Source organism: Manihot esculenta, chromosome 8, assembly GCF_001659605.2.
Source record: "Manihot esculenta cultivar AM560-2 chromosome 8, M.esculenta_v8, whole genome shotgun sequence".
NCBI lineage: Eukaryota > Viridiplantae > Streptophyta > Magnoliopsida > Malpighiales > Euphorbiaceae > Manihot > Manihot esculenta.
Window position 1 is genome coordinate 30,918,176 of NC_035168.2, and position 23,983 is coordinate 30,942,158.

General features: G+C 38.4%; 1 protein-coding gene across 1 annotated transcript; it reads right to left on the reverse strand.

Moving 5' to 3' along the window:
• Positions 1–21,819: 21,819 nt before the first annotated feature.
• Positions 21,820–22,987, reverse strand: LOC110621655 (chlorophyll a-b binding protein CP29.1, chloroplastic). The gene is made up of 2 exons (XM_021765924.2): positions 22,409–22,987; positions 21,820–22,319 (listed from the first exon to the last, which is right to left on the reverse strand). The coding sequence occupies exons 1-2, from the start codon at positions 22,904–22,906 to the stop codon at positions 21,960–21,962; spliced, it is 858 nt and encodes a 285-aa protein (XP_021621616.1). The 5' UTR covers positions 22,907–22,987; the 3' UTR covers positions 21,820–21,959.
• Positions 22,988–23,983: the final 996 nt, after the last annotated feature.

Below are 23,983 nucleotides of genomic sequence, written 5' to 3' on the forward strand. Positions count from 1 at the left end.
GCTTCTTGAATGAGCTAGATCTTGAAATCCAATATCTGAATATGAATCTTGGAGATTTGAATTTCAAAATACTTTCCTTCTTTGGCTCTTCAATTATGGCAACTTGAGATATGGCTTCTTAAATAAGGAAAAGGCAACTTGCTGATTTGAAATTCGAATTTCAAATGGCTTTGGCTGAATGTTCTTTCCTTCTTTGCCACTTTCCTTATTTAGAACTTTCCATATTTAGCTTGACTTGATTTCAACTTGGCAGGCTTGCTCTCTTTTGCTCCAAATAAGGCAGTTTTAGGGGTATTTTCTCCAGAATGTCCTTTTACACCATTTTCTGCAAAATAATATTAAAAGCACTAAATTAAGCAGAAATCATGTAAATATTCATCAATAATATTAATATAAAATGGACTAAATTATGCTCTATCATGGATCCTTTGCCAACTGTAAATAAGGCATACTCCATGGTTGTTAAATTTGAATTACAAAGGGAGGTTCTAGGGGCCATGAATGACAACTCAGAATCTCTAGTGCTTCTAAATAAAAGTTACTCACAAGGTCAAACCAAGTCTAGAAGATTAGACACTAAGAAGGCCCACTGCAACATGGATGGGCACACTCGAGAGGGGTATTTCAAACTCATTGGGTACCCAGATTGGTTCAAATCTAAGGACAAATCTGGAACTCATCCAGTTAGGGATTCTAAAGACACCATAATGGTGGCTGTAGTCAAGGGAACTAAATCTGTAGAGGACAACCCCCTAGATCACTTTGACACCTCAACTAGAATTAATGAACTGACTTCAATGTTAAGTTCATTGAAGCAAGAAGTTAATCAACTAGTGAAAGGGAAAGGAGTAGCAACTCCAAGCACCTCAATTGAATTTGAATTTCATTTCATGGATTTTGCTGGTAAGTCCAATACTTCTAAAAATTGTTGTGCTCAATTAAATACTGATGTTACTTGGATCATTGACATTAGAGCCACAAATCACATGTGCTCAGATAGGCTTTCTTTCACTTCCTTGCATCCTTTACACAAACACATAACTGTATGTTTTCCTGATGGAAACACAACACAAGTATCTTCTTCTGGAAAATTGATTCTCTTTGATCAATTAACTTTGGAGGATGTTTTGTATGTACCAAAATTCCATTACAACCTGATATCTGTTAGTCAACTGATAAGTAAGTGTGGATACTGTTTTGTGATATGCTATAACTACTGTATCATACAGGACCCACTGAATAAGAAGGTGGTGGCAATAGGAAAGAAACAAAAGGGTTTTTTCAAGCTGGATCAGATGAGTTTCTCTCATACTGATATTAGATATTGCTTAAATCAAATCATAGAACATAATGTCAATCTTCATACTCTTGTAAATACTATGGTTGATTCTAATAAAGATGATTCTGTGCAGTGCAAGAACCTTGAAAAATGTGCTTTGATCCATGATGGATATGCATGATAGATTAGGACATGTCTCTGCTAATAAAATCTTACATATCAAAGGCATAAACATTAGTAATAGCACTATGATTTGCTATCCTGTTTGCTCTTTAGCCAAACAAGCCAGGCTTCCCTTTCCCAAAGTTAGACTTTGGCTTTCAAACCCTTTGATTTGATCCATATTGACATATGGGGACCATATAGGACTAACTCCATTACTGGAGCTAGATTCTTTCTTACAATTGTTGATGATTATAGTAGGGCTGTTTGGACCTTCATGATGCATTTGAAGGGTCAATCCCTTAGCATAACTAAACGTTTCATTAGTATGGTTGAGACTTAATTCAACACAACCATTAAGATTATCAGAACAAATAATGGGAAATAGTTTTTGAGTCATGATTACACTGATTTGCTCACAAATAAAGGTATCATATATCAAAGGGCCTATCCCTACACACCCCAACAAAACGCGGTTGTGGAAAGAAAACATAGACACATCCTAGATGTTGCTAGAGCCCTAAAAATTCAATCTCATATCCCTGTGCAATTCTGGTCAGAATGCATTCTGACAGCTACTTACCTCATTAATAGAATGCTAATGGAGCAATTCAATTGGACCATACCCTATGAAAGGCTCTATGGAACCTTACCCCATTATCACCATCTTAGGAAATTTGGATGCCTATGCTATGCCACCATAGTGGGCAGTAGAAAAGACAAATTCTAAGAAAGGGCCATTAAGGCTGTTATGGTAGGATATGCCAACACTCATAAAGCTTATAAACTATACAGTATTGTTGACAACTGTTTTTTTATCAGTAGAGATGTAGTCTTCCATGAAGACATCTTCCCCTTCAAACACAATGGTGATAGCAGTGAGGGCCCTGCTTCCTTTACCTATAATAGAGCTTGATTGCCCGAGAACCCAGGCTAATGAGCAAAGCCATAGTAACACTGAACTTCAAGTATGTTCTTCACCTAGAAGGACTCAAAGGACTAAACAACCACCCATTTGAATACAGGATTATGTAGATCCTCTACAAACAGCATCTCTGTCTTTCTGCCCTTCATACATGTCTTACATTTGTAATGTTAATAAGGCTCATGAGCCTTGCACCTACTCACAGGCTTACAAGGATCCTCAATGGGTTGAGGCCATAGAGCAAGAGCTTCAAGCCTTAGAAAACAACAATACCTAGACTATTACCAGCTTGCCTAAAAACAAAAGGGCTATAGGTTGTAAATGGGTATATAAAGTGAAGTTCAAGCCTAATGAGGAAGTAGACAGGTATAAAGCCCGGTTGGTTGCTAAAGGCTACAACCAAATTGAGGGGCTAGATTACAAGGACAGATTCTCACATGTGGCAAAACTTACCACAGTGAGAATTTTCATTGCCTTGGCAATCATGAAAAAATGGCCCATTTTTCAGCTGGACATCAATAATGCCTTCTTACATGGGCATTTGAATGAAGAGGTATACATGGTACCTCCTTAGGGCTATTACAAGGCCCAATCTGGTCAAGTCTGTAAGCTTAAAAGGTCTTTATATGGCCTTAAACAGGCTTCTAGACAATGAAACATTGAATTTACAGCCTTCCTTAAGACTTTGGGTTTTGAGCAGTCTTCTCATAACCACTGTCTTTTCATACAGCATACTGACATTGTGTTTTTGATCTTACTGGTGTATGTTGATGATGTTATATTGTAACGACCCGAAAATCGGACCGCTACCGGCGCTAGGGTCCGGGTCGGCTTAAGGCCGCCAAGACCCGTAGCAAGCCTGACATTCATCCTGTAAACCTGTATAATCCCATACATGATCAACAACATGCATAAAAATTTAAAACTTTTCTTTCCATCATCCAACTCAACCTGAACATACATGTACATAGTCCTGATCATAAACATGATCCCTCTGTGGGATCTCATCAATGCCCCAACGGGCGATACAACATGAGATGAGTTGGCTATCATGAACATCATAAAACATATAAGATCATGTATATTAAAAAAAAGGGATTACAATACTCATAGGGTCAAGCACATCTATAACCTCAATATACCTCATTTCATAACATACTGTAATCTATCACATTACATCATAATACAATTATCATGTCCACCATCTAACTATTACATACACATGCTTCAAAACTCTGGCTAACCTCCTGGTCTACCCTGTACCTGCACATCTGGGGTTAGGGGAGAGGGGTGAGCTACAAAGCCCAGTGAGCAGAATAATGAAATCATATATTAAAATTTTATGCTATCATGAAATGCAACACATCACAACAAATCACATCTCGGATGGTATTGTCACCAATAGTCCTCTACATAGTCCAACTGTGCCGGGACGTAGAATGGGTACAACCGGTCTTTCCCTTAACATAACATATCATACAGTCCAACTGTGCCAGGGACGTAGAATGGGTACAACCTGGACTTTCTCTTACATCGTGCCAGGGACGTAGAATGGGTACAACCTGGACTTCCATACCGTATCATGCCGTAGCATCATCATGCCATATGAGGACTAAAGGGTCATCCAATAACCAATCCACATCAACATCATAAATGCAATGCAACATATTCGTGAATACTAATGCAAACAACCTACTATATCTCATGGCATTCATGATGCATGGATCATGCTCAAAATTCATATTTCATTTAATTTAAAACTTAAGGTTTATTCCACTCACCTCTGGCTAGCTCTGACCAACTCTGTAGCAGCTGGCTCACTGCTGGGGTCCTCGGTTCCTCGGGTCCGAACCTACACAGGTGGACTCCAATGAGGGACCAAACATACATAAACATAACTCTAATATACTCCCCAAAAACCCCCTAAGACATCATGAAAACATCACATAAAAACATGCAAGAAATGGCTGGACAGGGCACTTTCGGCGGCAGGTTCGGTGGCCGAAAGTCCCTCCAGAGCCGAAAGTCAGGCAGGTTCGGCGGCACCTTCGGCGGCCGAAACTCCCAGACAGAGGCGAAACTCATGCATGTTCGGCGGCACCTTCGGCGGCCGAAAGTCCCAGACAGAGACGAAAGTCTCCTTTCGGGGGCAACTTCGGCAGCCGAAAGGCCTGCCTCCCCAGCCACGTTCGGCGGCCGAAAGTGCCTTCGGCTGCCGAACCTGGTTTCTGCCAAAGGGCAGAAACTTGGCTCCTTTGTGCACATTCGCCTCCCAACTCTCAAATCATGCATAAACTTGTTCTAAAACATGCATACAAGCTCCTAGGGGTCTCAAACAAACAAATACCCCAACTACAACACTTCAAACATACTCAAACATGCCACATTGTTCAAAAATCACATAAAACCTAACATTTGCTTAAAAACTCATACAACCCTATACATGCCATTCTACCCCATAAAATCACTTAAAACTTACTTAAAACATACATTGAGCTTAAGATCGGCTCTTACCTCTTGAAGATCGAGAGAGAGACGACCTAACTTGGAGATCCACGAAAATGAGCTCCTGAGTTCCCAAAGCTCCAAAACTTGTTTCAAAAGTTCAAAACCTTCAATGCAAGCTTAAAACTCAAGAAAAATGGTGGGGATTTGAAGGAAGAACACTAGATTTGGAAGAGGGAGGTCGGAAGCTAGCTGTGGCCGAAAATGGGAGAAAGCTCGCCCATTTCGGCCAAGCGACCCTTTTATAGTGGCTGGCCAGGCCACGTTCGGCGGCCGAACTTGCCTCCGCATGCATGCCATGTTCGGCGGCCGAACTTGACTTTCGGCGGCCGAACCTGAACTTCCCTCACTCATGCTTTCGGGGCCTAACGTGCCTCCAAAACGCATGCATGTTCAGCGGCCGAACCTGACTTTCGGCGGCCGAACCTGGGTTTTCCTCCAAAAACTCTTCATGCAAAAACTCATTAAATTTTCATACTTAAAACCATGAAATACCTTAAAACATTTTAAGAAAACATGTTTCTACCCTACTAGAGGCTTCCGACATCCGAGATTCCACCGGACGGTAGGAATTCCGATACCGGAGTCTAGCCGGGTATTACATTCTCCCCCCCTTAAGAACATTCGTCCCCGAATGTACCTCAACTAGCACACGTAGCATGGCATAAAACATAACATACATGCAAAGCACATAAGCACATAGAGATCTAACCTTAAAAGAGATGAGGGTACTGCTGGAGCATAGACTCCCGTGTCTCCCAAGTGCATTCTTCCAAGTTGTGGTGGTTCCACAAGACTTTCACCATCGGGATTTCCTTGTTTCTTAACTTTCTGATCTGGGTGTCTATGATCCGTACAGGCTGTTCAACATAGGTGAGATCCTCTTGGACCTCCACATCAGGCTCACTAAGAACCTTGCTCGGATCTGACACAAACTTCCTCAACATTGAAACGTGGAAAATCGGATGGATTCTTTCCATTGAAGCAGGTAAATCCAGCTTGTACGACACATTCCCAACCTTTTGCAAGATTTCAAAGGGTCCGATGTATCGTGGGGCTAGTTTACCTTTCTTCCCAAAGCGAACCACTCCTTTCATTGGAGACACCTTGAGCAATACCAGATCCCCCTCCTGAAACTCTAACTGTCTTCTGCGGACGTCTGCATAACTCTTCTGCCTGCTGGCAGCAGTCTTGATTCTCTCTCTGATTATGGGTACCACCCTGCTGGTGATCTCTACTAGCTCAGGCCCTGCCAAGGCCTTTTCTCCAACTTCCTCCCAGCAAACAGGTGACCTGCACTTCCTCCCTTATAAAGCTTCATATGGAGCCATCCCGATGCTAGCATGATGGCTGTTGTTGTAGGCAAACTCCACCAAAGGTAGATGCTGCCTCCAAGAACCGCCAAAGTCCAGCACACACATTCTGAGCATATCCTCGATAGTCTGGATGGTCCTTTCTGACTGTCCATCAGTCTGGGGGTGGAAGGCAGTACTGAAATCCAACCTGGTACCCATGGCATTCTGCAGACTCCGCCAAAACCTGGAGGTGAACTGGGGCCCTCTATCAGACACTATCGAAACAGGAACCCCATGCAGTCTAACAATCTCATCCACATACACCTGCGCCAACTTGTCCACAGAGTAGCCACTCCTGACAGGAATGAAGTGAGCAGATTTGGTGAGACTGTCCACAATCACCCATATGGAGTCCACTCTGTTGGACGCCGCCGGTAACCCCACTACGAAGTCCATAGCTATATTTTCCCATTTCCATTCTGGAATAGGTAGCGGGTTAAGCATTCCAGCCGGCTTCTGATGTTCCAGCTTCACCCTCTGACACACTTCGCAGGCTGACACAAACTGTGCCACTTCTTTCTTCATCGCTGGCCACCAATAAACTTTCTTTAGATCTTGATACATCTTGGTGGCTCCGGGGTGAATGCTGTATCTTGCATTATGAGCCTCCCTCATAATGTCTCCTTTTAACCCGATGTCATCTGGTACACATAGTCTGCTCCCATAGCGGAGGATCCCCTTGCTGTCGAATCTGAACTCACTATCATTGCCTGACTGAACAGTCCTGTCAATCTTCACTAACTCCGGGTCCTCATGCTGTTTCTGAGCCACCTGCTCCAGAAACACGGGTGCCACTCTCATCTGGGCCACCAAGGCGCCTGTACCAGATAACTCCATCTGTAGACCTTCCTCAATGAGCTTGTAAAACTCCTTCACCACTGGCCTCCTCTCTGCCGATATGTGGGATAAACTGCCTAGTGACTTCCGGCTTAGGGCGTCTGCCACGACATTCGCCTTACCCAGATGATACTGAATCTTGCAATCATAGTCACTTAGCAGCTCCACCCATCTCCTCTGTCTCAAGTTCAAATCTCTTTGACTCAGGATGTACTGCAGGCTTTTATGATCTGTAAAGATCTCACATTTTACCCCATAGAGGTAGTGCCTCCACATCTTGAGTGCAAAGATTACTGCTGCCATCTCCAGGTCATGTGTGGGGTAATTCAACTCGTGCTTCTTCAGCTGCCTAGAAGCATAAGCGATCACTCTCTCATTCTGCATCAGCACACAACCCAGTCCCACACGGGACGCATCACAAAAGACTGTAAAGTCCTCATCACTAGATGGCAGAGCTAACACTGGTGCTGAAGTCAACCTCTTCTTAAGCTCTTCAAAACTCTCTTCGCACTGGTCGGTCCACAGAAACTTCTGATTCTTCCTGGTCAGTCTGGTCAGAGGAGCTGCTATCTTCGAGAAGTCCTGAACGAACCTCCTGTAGTAACCTGCCAAACCCAAGAAACTTCTAATCTCTGTCACTGAAGTGGGTCTAGGCCAGTTAGCCACAGTTTCTGTCTTCTTGGGGTCTACCTCTATACCATTCTCTGACACTACATGCCCCAAGAACGAAATGCTCCTCAGCCAGAACTCACATTTAGAGAACTTGGCATACAAGCCATGTTCCCTCAAAGTCTGCAAGACCAACCGCAGATGATGGGCATGCTCCTCTGCATTCCTGGAATACACTAAGATATCATCTATGAAGACAATAACAAAGTGATCCAGGTACTGGCTAAATACTCTGTTCATGAGATCCATGAATGCTGCAGGGGCGTTGGTTAACCCGAACGGCATCACAAGGAACTCAAAATGCCCATACCTGGTCCTGAAAGCTGTCTTCGGCACATCTTCATCCCTTATCCTTAGCTGATGGTACCCCGATCTCAGATCTATTTTGGAGAAACAACCCGCTCCGGCTAGCTGGTCGAATAGATCATCGATCCTTGGCAGAGGGTACCTATTCTTGGTAGTGACTTTGTTCAATTGCCTGTATTCGATACAAAGTCTAAGGGATCCATCCTTCTTCCTCACAAACAAGACCGGAGCACCCCAAGGTGAGGTACTCTGTCGGATGAAGCCCCTTTCTACCAGCTCCTGCAATTGCTCTTTCAACTCCTTCAACTCGGCTGGGGCCATCCTGTAGGGAGGGATAGAGATCGGTCTAGTTCCAGGCACCAATTCTATCTCGAACTCTATCTCCCTAGCAGGTGGTAAACCTGGAAGCTCATCAGGAAAGACATCCTGAAACTCTCTGACAACTGGCACCGAGGCTGGCTCCCTGACCTGTCTGTCTAGTTCTCTCACATGAGCTAAGTACCCCTGACATCCCTTCCTAAGCAACCTACGAGCCTGAAGAGCTGATATCAGACCTCTAGGTGTGCCCCTCTTGTCTCCTCTGAAGACGACCTCTGACCCGTTCTGATCTCTGAACCTGACTACCTTGTCCCTGCAGTCCAAGGTAGCACCATGGGTAGATAGCCAATCCATCCCTAGAATGACGTCAAAGTCTGTCAAATCTAGAACCACAAGGTTGGCGGAGAGGCATCTTCCCTCAACAAAAACTGGACTGTACTGGCAGACTGACACTGCCACTGACGGGTCACACTTGGGTCCACTGACCCATAGGGGACACTCTAACCCAGAGACTATCAAACCCAACCTCTCAACGGCTCTCGGAGCAATAAATGAATGAGATGCACCCGGGTCCATTAATGCATACACATCAGAACACCCAATGACGAGATTACCTGACACCACGGTGTTGGATGTGTTAGCCTCCTGCTGAGTCATGGTGAAGATCCTTTCTGGAGCTGATGGACCTTCACCTCGGGAACCAGAAGAAGAGGCTGCCCCTCTCCCTCTACCTCTGCCACTGCCCTGAGTTGTGGCTGGAACTGCTGGCTGTGCCAAACTTCCAGAAGCTGTCTGCTGGGGCTGGCCCATAAAAGGCGCTCTAGGACAATCCCGAGCCATGTGTCCCTCCTGTCCACATCTAAAACATGTGTTAGTCCCAGCTTGACACACTCCCCTGTGCGGTCTTCCACATCTCTGGCATTCTGTACCATCTGAGCCTGAGCTCGAGCCACCGCCAAATCCCAGACTGGATTTCAACTTGCTCCAAAACTTATTCTTCTTCGGCTTCCTGGTGGTACTATCCCACCTCTTCTTACCTGAGCTCTGAGAAGAGAAACCTGGTCCTCCTCTGTCTGGGGTCTTAACTCCTGAAGACTGGGTCACTGACTGCTTCACTGACCCCTCAACTATAGCACTTGCCTCCATTCTTCGAGCCATATCCACCACAGTGTGGAAACTTTCTCTCTCAGCTGACTGAACCAACGAGGAGTACCTGGAATGCAGCTTCATAACATATTTCTTGGCTTTCTTCGTATCTGTATCTAGACCTTTCCCTGAAAAAGGCAATAGCTCCAAGAATTTATCCGTGAACTCCTCTACACCCATGTGCTCTGACTGCCTCAGTTGCTCAAACTCAATCATCTTCAGTTCTCTAGAACTGTCTGGAAAAGCCCATCCAGCGAACTCATTCGCAAATTCTTCCCATGTCATACCGTCTAGTCTCGGGTCCACATAACACTTGAACCATTCCCGTGCCTTCTTGCACTTTAAGGTGAACCCTGCCATCTGAATGGCCCTGCTATCATCCGCCCCTAGCTCATCAGTTATTGTCTTCACCACTCTCAGATACTCAAAGGGGTCATCCCCTGACTTGAATTTGGGAGCATCTAGCTTGAGGTAATCTATCATCTTTACCTTGCTCCCACCAGCTGAGCTAGGTCTAGCAGGTTGAGTAACTGGGGCTGCTGGTTCTGTAGGTGGTGGAGGTGGAGGTGCAGCATTCCCCGAGGTGGGGTTTGCCGGGTTTGGATAGAAAGGTGAGGGTGGATAAGCTGGGTACTGTGGGTAAGGTGGATAGAAAGGTGGATAAGGCATGTAGGTAGGGTAGGGGTTAAAGCTGGAGTAATCCGATGTACCTCCCATCGGATACCCTGATCCCTGTGGAAAGGGTGGATAATGGGGTGGAAAACCATACCCCGAGGCCTGAACGCCTCCCTGAGACTCCCCTGTCCCTTCTTCCTCCATGCTCACATCCAGGTTCCCATCCCTCCTCTGATCCTCTTCCATAACCTCCCTCACATCTGAAGAACTTCCTCCTCTATCTGTCCCCCTTCTGCTAGCATCAAAAGACCTTCTAGGGTCCCTTGACACTCTTTCTCTGTTGGCTCTACAAGACATTGCCCTAGGCAATGTAGGAGGACGGGCGCTCGTGCCCTCATCCTCAGGTGGCACTCCAGTCAATCGTGCAGATCGACGAGTTCCTCTCATCCTGTTTTCTGAAAACAGTACACATCATACAAACATTAGCATCATATGGTTCATGTGGGCACACATGAACCCTCATCACAATCATATCATAGCATCAATGCACATGTATATAATCATGGCATTTCACATCATCATATAAGACAGGACTCCACATCCTATCCTAGTGGACATGATCTTCCTATTGTGCTTGACCTTCTAGAACATCTATGAGCCCGACACTCTAGGTCCGATCCTATGAACCTAGGGCTCTGATACCATTCTGTAACGACCCGAAAATCGGACCGCTACCGGCGCTAGGGTCCGGGTCGGCTTAAGGCCGCCAAGACCCGTAGCAAGCCTGACATTCATCCTGTAAACCTGTATAATCCCATACATGATCAACAACATGCATAAAAATTTAAAACTTTTCTTTCCATCATCCAACTCAACCTGAACATACATGTACATAGTCCTGATCATAAACATGATCCCTCTGTGGGATCTCATCAATGCCCCAACGGGCGATACAACATGAGATGAGTTGGCTATCATGAACATCATAAAACATATAAGATCATGTATATTAAAAAAAAGGGATTACAATACTCATAGGGTCAAGCACATCTATAACCTCAATATACCTCATTTCATAACATACTGTAATCTATCACATTACATCATAATACAATTATCATGTCCACCATCTAACTATTACATAAACATGCTTCAAAACTCTGGCTAACCTCCTGGTCTACCCTGTACCTGCACATCTGGGGTTAGGGGAGAGGGGTGAGCTACAAAGCCCAGTGAGCAGAATAATGAAATCATATATTAAAATTTTATGCTATCATGAAATGCAACACATCACAACAAATCACATCTCGGATGGTATTGTCACCAATAGTCCTCTACATAGTCCAACTGTGCCGGGACGTAGAATGGGTACAACCGGTCTTTCCCTTAACATAACATATCATACAGTCCAACTGTGCCAGGGACGTAGAATGGGTACAACCTGGACTTTCTCTTACATCGTGCCAGGGACGTAGAATGGGTACAACCTGGACTTCCATACCGTATCATGCCGTAGCATCATCATGCCATATGAGGACTAAAGGGTCATCCAATAACCAATCCACATCAACATCATAAATGCAATGCAACATATTCGTGAATACTAATGCAAACAACCTACTATATCTCATGGCATTCATGATGCATGGATCATGCTCAAAATTCATATTTCATTTAATTTAAAACTTAAGGTTTATTCCACTCACCTCTGGCTAGCTCTGACCAACTCTGTAGCAGCTGGCTCACTGCTGGGGTCCTCGGTTCCTCGGGTCCGAACCTACACAGGTGGACTCCAATGAGGGACCAAACATACATAAACATAACTCTAATATACTCCCCAAAAACCCCCTAAGACATCATGAAAACATCACATAAAAACATGCAAGAAATGGCTGGACAGGGCACTTTCGGCGGCAGGTTCGGTGACCGAAAGTCCCTCCAGAGCCGAAAGTCAGGCAGGTTCGGCGGCACCTTCGGCGGCCGAAACTCCCAGACAGAGGCGAAACTCATGCATGTTCGGCGGCACCTTCGGCGGCCGAAAGTCCCAGACAGAGACGAAAGTCTCCTTTCGGGGGCAACTTCGGCAGCCGAAAGGCCTGCCTCCCCAGCCACGTTCGGCGGCCGAAAGTGCCTTCGGCTGCCGAACCTGGTTTCTGCCAAAGGGCAGAAACTTGGCTCCTTTGTGCACATTCGCCTCCCAACTCTCAAATCATGCATAAACTTGTTCTAAAATATGCATACAAGCTCCTAGGGGTCTCAAACAAACAAATACCCTAACTACAACACTTCAAACATACTCAAACATGCCACATTGTTCAAAAATCACATAAAACCTAACATTTGCTTAAAAACTCATACAACCCTATACATGCCATTCTACCCCATAAAATCACTTAAAACTTACTTAAAACATGCATTGAGCTTAAGATCGGCTCTTACCTCTTGAAGATCGAGAGAGAGACCTAACTTGGAGATCCACGAAAATGAGCTCTTGAGTTCCCAAAGCTCCAAAACTTGTTTCAAAAGTTCAAAACCTTCAATGCAAGCTTAAAACTCAAGAAAAATGGTGGGGATTTGAAGGAAGAACACTAGATTTGGAAGAGGGAGGTCGGAAGCTAGCTGTGGCCGAAAATGGGAGAAAGCTCGCCCATTTCGGCCAAGCGACCCTTTTATAGTGGCTGGCCAGGCCACGTTCGGGGGCCGAACTTGCCTCCGCATGCATGCCATGTTCGGCGGCCGAACTTGACTTTCGGCGGCCGAACCTGAACTTCCCTCACTCATGCTTTCGGGGCCTAACGTGCCTCCAAAACGCATGCATGTTCGACGGCCGAACCTGACTTTCGGCGGCCGAACCTGGGTTTTCCTCCAAAAACTCTTCATGCAAAAACTCATTAAATTTTCATACTTAAAACCATGAAATACCTTAAAACATTTTAAGAAAACATGTTTCTACCTTACTAGAGGCTTCCGACATCCGAGATTCTACCGGACGGTAGGAATTCCGATACCGGAGTCTAGCCGGGTATTACATATATTAACTGGAAATTCTGTAGATGCTATTAATAAAAGCAAGATGGCCTTACATTCAAAATTTACCATTAAAGATTTGGGACCTATGAAATATTTCCTAGGGCTGAAAGTTGCAAGATCTTTGCATGCAACTATTATCAGCCAAACAAAGTTTATTTGTGATGTACTCAAAGATGCAGGCATGCTTCAATGCAAACCTGCATCTTCCCCCTTGCCCCAAGGCTTACATCTGACCCCTGACTCAGGAGAGCCTCTTTCTGAGCCTGAAATGTACAGAAGGTTGCTTGGTAGACTCCTTTACATTAACTTAACAAGGCCAGACATTTGCTATGTTGTCCAACATCTAAGTCAATTTATGAATAAGCCTCGAAAGCCCCATTGAGAGGTTGCTCTTCATGTCCTTCGCTACCTTAAGGGATCCTTACACCAGGTCTTTATTTCCCTGTTACTGATGATCTGTCTCTTAATGCCTATTGTGATTCTGACTGGGCAGCTTGCACTTACTCTCGCAAGTCTCTATCTGGGTATTGTATATATTTGGGACCTTGTCTCATCTCCTGAAAAACAAAGAAACATACTACTGTTTCCAAGTCTTCCGCTGAAGCTGAATACCATGCCGTGGCTAATACTGTGTGTGAACTTCTTTAGATTAGTTACATTTTGCAGGACCTGCAGGTACTCATTAAACTGCCCATACCTCTACATTGTGACAACAAAGCAGCTATGCACATTGCTGCCAATCCAGTGTTCCATGAGCGCACGAAGCATATCGAGATTGACTGCCATCTTGTGCGAAACCAACTTCAACGAGGCTTTATTTCCCCTAGATATCTTCCTACCCAAGAGCAATTGGCAGACATCTTCACTAAGGGACTCCCAGCAAGCCGTCATAACTATCTAGCACACAAGTTGAATCTTTTGCCTCTGCCGGCTTCAACTTGAGGAGGGGGTGTTGAGTTGAAAGAACTGCTCCGTTTTAGTTAATACGCATCGTTTTATTAATATACAATGGGAGATGTGAAACGTGAAACTTGCCTTCTGTATCTTGTATGTATTATGTGATCTTATGTGTTGATCACGTGCTCATGTCGGGATATTTAAGGAAGCAAAACTTCCAGACATTGTAATTTTTTCTCTCTTTTACAGAAATAAAGATTTCAAATGTTTTCTTCTCTCTTTATGCGCTCCTGTTCGAACATGAAGTAAACTATTATGTAAAGAGAAAGCAATAGAACCTGATTTTGAATTGATATAATGGTCCTTTTTATGGATAGTGCAGCTCTCCTCAACCTTCTTTTTGTCTATGTGCATTTTCCTTTAATTTCAAATAATTATATATCTCCATATGAAATTTGCACGTATACAGTGTAACATGTTTATTAGTTATAAATAACATTTATACATTACTTCAATTGGTGGGGATTTATATGTTTTCTTGTTATGTCCACTCATATGACAAATACTGCAAGTCATGACTAAACCCTTCTAACCGAGTATTCGAATCTTTTTTTTAGGGAGATTTATAATTTAGTCCCTGAGTATTGCCATTATTAATAAGTTAGTTCCTGCATTTTTAGAAACCTATTAAAACGTCCTTATCTTTTCTTTCCATCAACGAAATAGTTATTCATTCATCTTTTCCGTTAAAAATAGATAAAAGATGAGAGAGAAAATTTTTAAAATCTAATTTTACCCTCAAATAAAACCCGTTATTTAGCCCTTGGATATTGCTATTATTAACAAGTCAGTCCTTATATTTTCAGAAATATATTAAAACGTCCTTATCTTTTCTTATATCTATTAAAATGTCCTTATCTTTTCTTATTTCTATTAAAATGTCCTTATTGTTTCTTTCCGTCAACGAAATAGTCCCTCCTCCTCCTAAAAGAAGAAGAAGAAGAAGAATCTCCTCCTCCTCCTCCTCCTTAAAGAAGAAGAAGAAAAAGAAAAATCGAAGAAAAAGAGAAAGAAGAACCAAAGAAGAAGAAGAGGAGGAGGAAGAATCCATGAAGAAGAAGAAGAAGAAGAAGGAGGAGGAGGAGGAGGAAAAGAAGGGGGGTAATTTGGTCTTTTGCTATATTTTTAATGGCAGAAATAGATGGAATGATTATTTTGTTGACGGAGAGAAAAGATAAGGACGTTTTAATAGGTTTTTAAAAATGCAGGGACTGACTTGTTAATAATAGCAATATCGAGGGACTAAATTGTAAATCTCTCTTTTTTTATTCCTTTTCAGCTTCTTTGATCTTCCTTGTGTTTTGTGTATCGTCGGAGGCTTTAATAGAGGCAAATTTATTTATTTTTTTCACATTTTCCTTCCCTTCGTTGGTTCCATGAAGTAAGCATAAAATTTGATGAATGTGTCCTTATGATACCACTTATTGACAAAGGCCTCCAGGCTCATATTGTTTAGGTAAATGCAACATATTCCATGTGCACATGGGATACTTGTAAGTTGCTAAAAGCAACATGTACAAGATTGATTATTTATATCCACTACATATCGATCTTTGCCATTAAAGACCTCAAATCCTTTATCTCCATTCCATTCAAGATGACAATTAAAAGCTCTTTTACATATTGTCTTCAAGGCATTTGACTGCAGAAGAACTTATGAATGTATGGTAAGTGTTGCTTTCTTTTCTCTTCTTATAAATTCTATTAATCACATAAACCCTCACGTCCTCGAGCAGGCTCACAATATGTTTGTACCTTACTTCAAGTATGCTTCCACTGAAAGCCCCACACATATTGTTGTCAATAACATCTGACTTACAACTATATGTGAAGAACGCTCTATACCAAGTTGCTGGTGCATAAGTCAATAAGGATTCCACAGAACCTTGAGCTATTTTGTCCAATTTCTTGAGTTCATCATAAAAGTCTTCAAGATAGCTACTCTTTGCATATCTTCAAAATTGTTTTTGCAGGTTATGACCCTTCCATCTAAACCCATCTACTGAATATGTGTATTGCACCATAACCGATGCTAAGAATTTGGCAATTCATTCTTGACTGTCTCAATTAAACCTTATATAATAATATATAAAAGGGAGATTTATAATTTAGTCCCTGGATATTGCCATTATTAACAAGTCAGTCCTTGTATTTTTTAGAAACCTATTAAAACGTCATTATGTTTTCTTTCTGTCAACGAAATAGTCATTCCGTCTATTTTTGCCGTTAAAAATATAGTGAAAGACTAAATTGTGTACATGTATGCATTTTTGAATTGTGCTATATCTCCCACAATATCACTTTTGCATATTAAGTAGACTTGAATCCATATTATAGATTATCAAGTAGTGTTATGCAAATAATATTTAAAAATTAAATTGTGTACCACATAATGGGAAATAACATTACCTTTTGCATGTCATTAACGATAGTGAGGACTATGTCACCCGAAATGTTCAAATTAGATTTCAGCAATCTTAGAAACCAACTCCCAGTATCAAGTGATTCATACTTGAAAATTACCCATGCTATTGGATACATGCAATTATTGGCATTCCTCCCGACTATCGAAATCAACTCACCTTTGTAAGTATTTTTCAAGAAATATGCATCAAGACCAATCATAGGCCTACAACCAGCTAACCATCCCTTCTTTAAAGCATCAAAGCTTATATAAATCTAATCAAATTAGTTAGTTTCATTTTCAACTTCCAATATGACAGTTGTTTCATGGTTAGAAATTCTTATTTCTTCAGTATAGTCCCATAACTAACCATACTCAACATTGTAATTACCTGCAACCTCATATGTAATTGCTCTTTTTACCCTTTTGTACATGGTTAGGCCAACAACAACCTTTAACTCTCGTTTCACTCTTGATTGCAGAGCTTTAGATCTCAGCTTAGGATTTTGGAGCAAAATTGGCCTGTAGTGATTAATAAAATATTTAACAGTTACAGTTTTATTCTTAAACACCCTAAAACACTTATATTGTGGCATGTATGTTTTGACTTTAGTCACCGCTTCTTGTTTCAATGGTAGCCATTACAGTCCATGGATAATCTTTTTTACGAACTGCTCGAACTCTGGTTGGTTCATTACTTATGAATCGAACTTCATCACCTTTATTTACCGCATACTTAGTTATTGCTTCCTTGAACTCAATATTGTTAGCAAATACCATCCCAAAACAAAAGAAGACCTTACACATTCTGGATCATAAATGACCCTTGTGGATTTTGTCCTTTGAAATTCTACTTCACCATCTTTATTAACATCCTCCTCTAAACTATCATCATTGCTAGAGTCAAAGTATTTAGTATCACTCCCAAGCGCCTCATTGGTATCCCCTGCTTCCATCACATTTTCTCCTTCTTGCTGCTCTGAATTTGTTTGCAAGTCGTTATATTCTTCATCCATATCATCACTCATGAAATTATCATATTGAGTATTGCTAAAATTAGGATTTGAGTAATCTTGTTGGACATTATTGCATACATTTTTCGTATTCTTTTCCCTTGTAGCAACTAATTCTTCATCAATAGATTCTGATTCACATTCCTCTGCAACCACACCCTCATCATTTGCAAACACATTGACATTTGAGATTAATTCTTCATCTATAGAATCAGTAGGATTAGAGGCATCATGTGCCTCAAAATTTGAATTTGGAGATCCACATTCTACTTCTGTCACTTTAGGAATGGCAACACCTTCTTCTTCTATGTCAGACTCATTTTCTACTGTTGATAGATGCCACTCCAATAAAGGAATATGAGTACATCCATCCCCATTTATATTAGCTTTATCAACCCTATAATCTAGATACAAATTTACATACTCATGCTCACTAACACATGTCAAAATATCAAACACAATCCTATCATCATAAACAACTCTCAGTTCGTCTTCAAGATCATAACCTAGCTTATGCCAGTAAATGGTTGATGTCTTATGGTAATTCAGCTTTTTATACATTCTCATAATTCTGAAGTAATTAAGTTTATCCATATCAGGAACATGAAAGAATTCCACTTCACTATTGATATATCGCATATGTGGATCCCTAACAAAGATCCTCCATGGCAGAACCTAACATTAATATTAATTGCCATTTCCTACACATTGAAGTAAATTAAAATTAATTAAAAAAAATGCTACTGACTACTAATTAAAGACAACATCCTTATAATGAACTTACATAGTATCACAACCTAATTAATTAAAAATTTTAACTAATCAAATAATTAAACATCATTTAAAAAAGTAGCAGCCATTTATATTCTTTACAAATTACATAAATAGCTACAAAGTTATGTAAGTGCCAATAATAATAATTCCTTAACAACTAAAAATTAATATCCAAGTTTTAACATCTCAATAGCAACTTCAGTTTGTTATCTTTTACCTAACTTAGAGACTCTAGTTTTCTAGAAGTAAACTTAAATTGTATTGATATCTGAAATAAGTATAAGTATTTAAACTACTCTCCACTTAAAATATGTAAGCTTCTGTGTATAAGATAAATTGACTAACCATAAATCAAATGTTATTTAATGTGACCAAGTAAATTTATAAAACTAACTTTATATAATAGGATTATCAAATAAGAAATTGTACCTACTAGAATATAGTCCTTTATGTGGAGTTTTGCTCAATTTATTTACTATGGCCAAGTGGATTTGTTAAAAAAAAAGCCCTTATACAATAGGATTATAAATGAGGAGATGTGGCTACCTAAATTTGATCTCTCATGTATTTGAAATTTTGCTCAACACATGTCTTCAATGTGGATGGTTGTTCTCTTAAAAAAATCGAGTAATGCAACTCCTTTGTGATGGCCAAGTGCTCACACTACAAGTTTTTTTCGGATTAGTAACGGATTTTTTCGTTACTAAATCAATATAAAAATCTGTTACTAACACGCTTAATAACGGATTTACATCCGTTACTATGAATCTTGTTGCTAATGCAATAATAACAGATTAATAATATGTTACTAATTTTAGAACGGATTTATAATGGAATTCAGTAATGAATTTAAAATTTGTTACTAATTTGATAAAAATTAAAAAAATATATATAAAAATTAAATCTGTTACTAAATTTAGTAACGGATAAAAATCCATTACTAATTTGATAAAATAAACTATAAAAAAATATATCAAAATAATATTTTCTTATTAAATCCGTTACTAATTTAAAAAATATTAAAATTATATTAAATTATTAAATTATTTCATTATATTTTACATTAAATATTAATTTAATCATGATAAATTATTAATTTTATCATTATATTTTACATTAAATGTTAACTTTAATATTTTAATTTTTATTAATTTTATGAGAAAATTATTATAAAATTATGAGAAAAATTAAGAAAATAAAAAAAAGTGAGAGAATGGAAGAAAATAAAATACAAAAGAGAAAATAAGGAAAAATAGAAAACAATGATAAAAATAAGAGAAAATAAGAAAAAAAGGAAAAATTAAAGAAAATAAGAAAAAGGAAGAAAAAAAAGAAAAAGGAAAAGAAAATGATTGAAAGATAAGAGAAAATGAAGAAAAACAAAAGAGAAAATGAAGAAAATAGAATAAAATAGAAAAGAAAAAAAAGGTTAGAGAATATGAGAGAAAAGAAAGTAAATGAAACAATAATGAAAAAAAAAAAAGGAAAATGATAGAAAGTGGATGAGAAAATAAAAGAAAATGAAATAAAAATTAAGAGATAAAAGTAAGATTGATAATGGAAGAAAATTGAAGAGAAAATTGAAAAAAATAAAAGAAAATGGAAGAAAAAAATAGAGTCAATAATGAGAAGAATAAAATAAGATAAGAGAAAAATAAAAGAATGAGAAGAAAAAAGAAGAAAAAAATGAATAAAATGGTAAAGTGAGATAAGGTGTATGGGAATATAAATATGTAAATTAGTAACAGATTGAATTCGTTACTAAAATAAAAAAAATGCAGGCGAATAAAAAAAATAGTATTGTTCTTCAAATTTTTGTAACGGAATTTTTAATTCGTTATTAATTTTTGAATTAGTAATAGATTTTTTCGTTATTAAATTAGAAAGAAATAATGTGGGATTTTAAATTAAAAGTGCAATATTTTTTCTTTAAAATTTAGTAATGAATTATAAAATTTATTACTATTTTTAAATTAGTAACTGATTATATTCATTATTAAATTAAAAAAAATATAAAATTTAAAAAAAATAAAAAGTTGACTTTTTTTTAAAAATAGTAATGAATTAAATTTATTATTAAATTTACTATTAATTTTATAATAAATTGCATTCTAATATTAAATTCATTACTATTTTTTCATTTACAATTTAAGTAATTTATTTATTTAATAATCGATTTAGCAATAAATTTACGAACAAAAATTTGTTATTCAGTTTTTATTAATTTAATAACAGATTTATAAGAAATTTTAAAATTAATTATTAAATTTATAAATAATTTTATTTAAATAACAAATTTAGTAATAAATTTATTAATCCATTACTAAATAATAAAAATTAATAATAGAACATAAAATATATTACTAATTTATAATGAATTTAAATTTATTACTAACATCCGTTACTCTGATAAATTTTTATAGTATCAAAATCAATCAGCTTCCCTCAAGTATCCAACGGGCATTTGAAGGACAAGATGTTAATGGATTTTTAAAATGTAAAATGCTTAGATTTTTTCTTTTAGGAATTTATAGTTTCAAATTGGATGAAAAAAATTGATTTTAAAGATTATATACTAGCCTTTCTACCAAGTGTCGCACATAATAGAGGTATTAATTCCGGCCAAATAAACAAATGTTACTATTTTGGTTATTTTACCATTTTTTAAATTTTTTTATTAATTTCCTTTTACATTCACGTACTTAATATAGGGTGTGCATTTTAAACGCTGACATTCTTACGTTGAAAGTTCTAATTTGACCATTTTTGCAAAAAAAATTAGATTTATTTAAGTTGAAACTTGAAAATGGAGTGATTTGGACCCAAAAAAAGGTTAAGGGCATATTTGGACTTAATGCCATTTTTTCTGCCTATTTTGATCTTGTTTAACTAATTTATGGTATAATTATTCAGAATTATTTATTTAGCCTCCCTTATATTTTGTGAAAAATATTTTTTATAAAAAATATTTTTAAACCAAATAATTTATTTTTTATTTAATTTTAATTTAAAAATTAAAATATATTAACAAATTTATATATGAAGATATTAAGAAGATTATAAAATATGAAAAATAACTTTATTTTCTTTTAAATGATTTAATTTTTTATTTAACGGCAACAATATTTTTCGTTAATTAATTTTTTAAATATTTATATACCAAAAATTATAAAAAATATTTTTCTAAAAAATAATTCTCTGCAATAATCAAAGTTCTAAGGAGATCTTTTGCATTGCTTTCAAAAAAAAAAAAAAAAGGAGATCTTTTGCATTAAAAAAAAAGGGCCAACTTTATAAACAATAGTGAGATTATTCTCCGCATAATATATAAATGGATTTTTCAATATTGTTGGTAATTTATCAAATAATTTATCATTCTTTTATTAATTCATTAACAAATTTTTAAATCCAATAATAAATAGAAAAATTTTATAATTCGGTCGTGAATTCCTTGCTAATTAGCAACATAAAATAATCTGTTGCTAATTGGGATTTTCTTATAGTGATAATCGTATAAAAAAAAATTAAAACTTCTAATAATTATTTCTTTTTGCACTTTTAAGTAATAGAATTTCCCCTATTAAAGGTCGGATAATCTTTACAAGAAGCACACATAATAGTTAATACAGCCAACTAAAAAAAAACATCCAAGGAGGTTTTTTAATTAAGATGTCAAGTTATCAATAATGGTTGTGTGAAGAGGGTCGCTCAAGTGAGTAGCCCAGTTGTTGAGAGGACCTTTCCCAGTAACCGCAGCTTGCACAGCAAATCCTAAGAAAGCAACCATGGCAAGACGAGCGTGCTTGATCTCTGCCAACTGAAGAGTCGCCTTCTTCTCTGGGTCTGCTGCTAGACCCAGTGGATCAAAGAAACTCCCTCCAGGATACAGCCTCTTCTCTGGGTCCAACTCTCCGTTCCTTTGGAACTCGATGTAGCCAATCACCAGAACCTCGATCCAGATCAATGTAGAAATCGAGAATGGCAGTGGCTGGCCGAGGTAAGATGACCCTTCAACTAGCTCCACCTGAAACAAGCCACAGAGTTAGCATGCCGCTAGGTAAAACATCGACACCAGTCAGTTGCTAGCTAGGTTGTTTATATATGGTGGCTTACCTTTCCAGCGTCTTGCCATGTGACTCCAGTGAGCCACTCAACACTGAGTGCCCCGAGAGTAGCCAACATAGCCCATCTTCCATGGATGAGCTCGCACTCCCTGAACCTTTGCAACCCAAAAACTTCGCTGTATGGCTGGAACGGTGTAGACTTCACATCGGCAACCTCTGTGCGTGTTCCAATTATATCACCAGCCGAGTTCTTAGCCAAGTTCTGGTCCAAAGAGTCCAACTCGAACTGTAAATACTCTGCCGGTTTCCCTAATCCGAATGGGTCAAACCCATAATCTCCCACTAAGCTACCGTCGAGCCACTCCGGTGCCTTGGCTCCTGGGTACCACAGAGGCCGGTCTGAGGTAGGCTTGCTTGATCTCTTGGGTGCGGACTTCTTGGCGCCAAATCCGAACCGAGCTTGAACACGACCTGAGTTGGTGGAAATATCTGGTACGCGCGTTCCCATGAAGGATGACGCGGCGGCAGCAGCTGTGGAGGCAGCCATGGCCAGAGTCTAACGTGCGCTGAAAGATAGAATTAACGGGAAGCTTGAAAGTGGAGGTGATTTGATATGTGTTTGGTGTTAAACACTTATACTGACTGAAGTTTTAATAAATCTCAGGGGCTTTATCCATGGCGTTGGACATGAACCGTTGGATGAAGTTGCGTATCCATCTGACGGATGAGAAAGTATCGCCCTTATCTTTATCTTTGCCTTATCTGTATGTGGGGTCTACTGAGTAGCGATTTCCACTTCGTCATTGGTTTGTGTTCTTTTTGTGGTTGATGTCGCTAGGAGAAAATCTACTCGTCTCTTTGGGATGTTCGATGGATAACCTCCGGTTTCAGAATAATTTTTGTTCTTTGGCTCTCCGATAATGACACCTGGCAAAAATAACCCTTGCAATATTCCTTTTTCTGTAATTTTCCTTGATAAAAATTAAAAAACAGAAATATTAAAAATATATTTATTATAATTGAATGGTCTCCTTTAGCCGGTTGGAGGGCTATTTGATGGAAGGGAATTTTAATAAATCAAATTTAAATAATTATAATCGAATTTGAAATGAATTTAAATTTAAAAAATAATATTTATTGTAGATTCAGATTAAATTTGAATTTTATATATAGGATATCTGTTTGAATTTTTTATATAAATAATTAATTTAATATAAAAAATATATTTTTTAAGAATATTTATAAATTTTTTTTTATATTTTTATTTAAAAATTAAAATTTAAATATTTTTTAAAAATATTAAATTTTTTAAATAAAAATTATTAATGAAAATTTTTTATATAAATTATTAATTAAAATATATAAAATTATACGAGTTTGAGTTTTATTTGAATAATAATAATTGAATTTAAATTTGGAACGTATTCAAATAGTTTAAATTAATTTTTAATAAATTTAAATATTATTAATATAAGTAAAGTTGAAATTTAAATAATTTAATTTTTACTGTTACCTTTCATCTCTAATAAGCAGTATTAGGTTTTTTATTATTATTATTATTATTATAACATGCAATCTGGAAGGCCCAACAGGTTCTAGGTGCATTTGAGAAAATTACAAAGTT

What these genes read in the sequence shown, in the direction of transcription:
- LOC110621655 (XM_021765924.2), bottom strand. Translation starts at nt 22,906, where the DNA reads ATGGCTGCCTCCACAGCTGCTGCCGCCGCGTCATCCTTCATGGGAACG. An exon ending in CATGGCAAGACGCTGGAAAG is followed by an intron (nt 22,320 to 22,408) that starts GTAAGCCACCAT and finishes GGCTTGTTTCAG; the next exon opens with GTGGAGCTAGTTGAAGGGTC.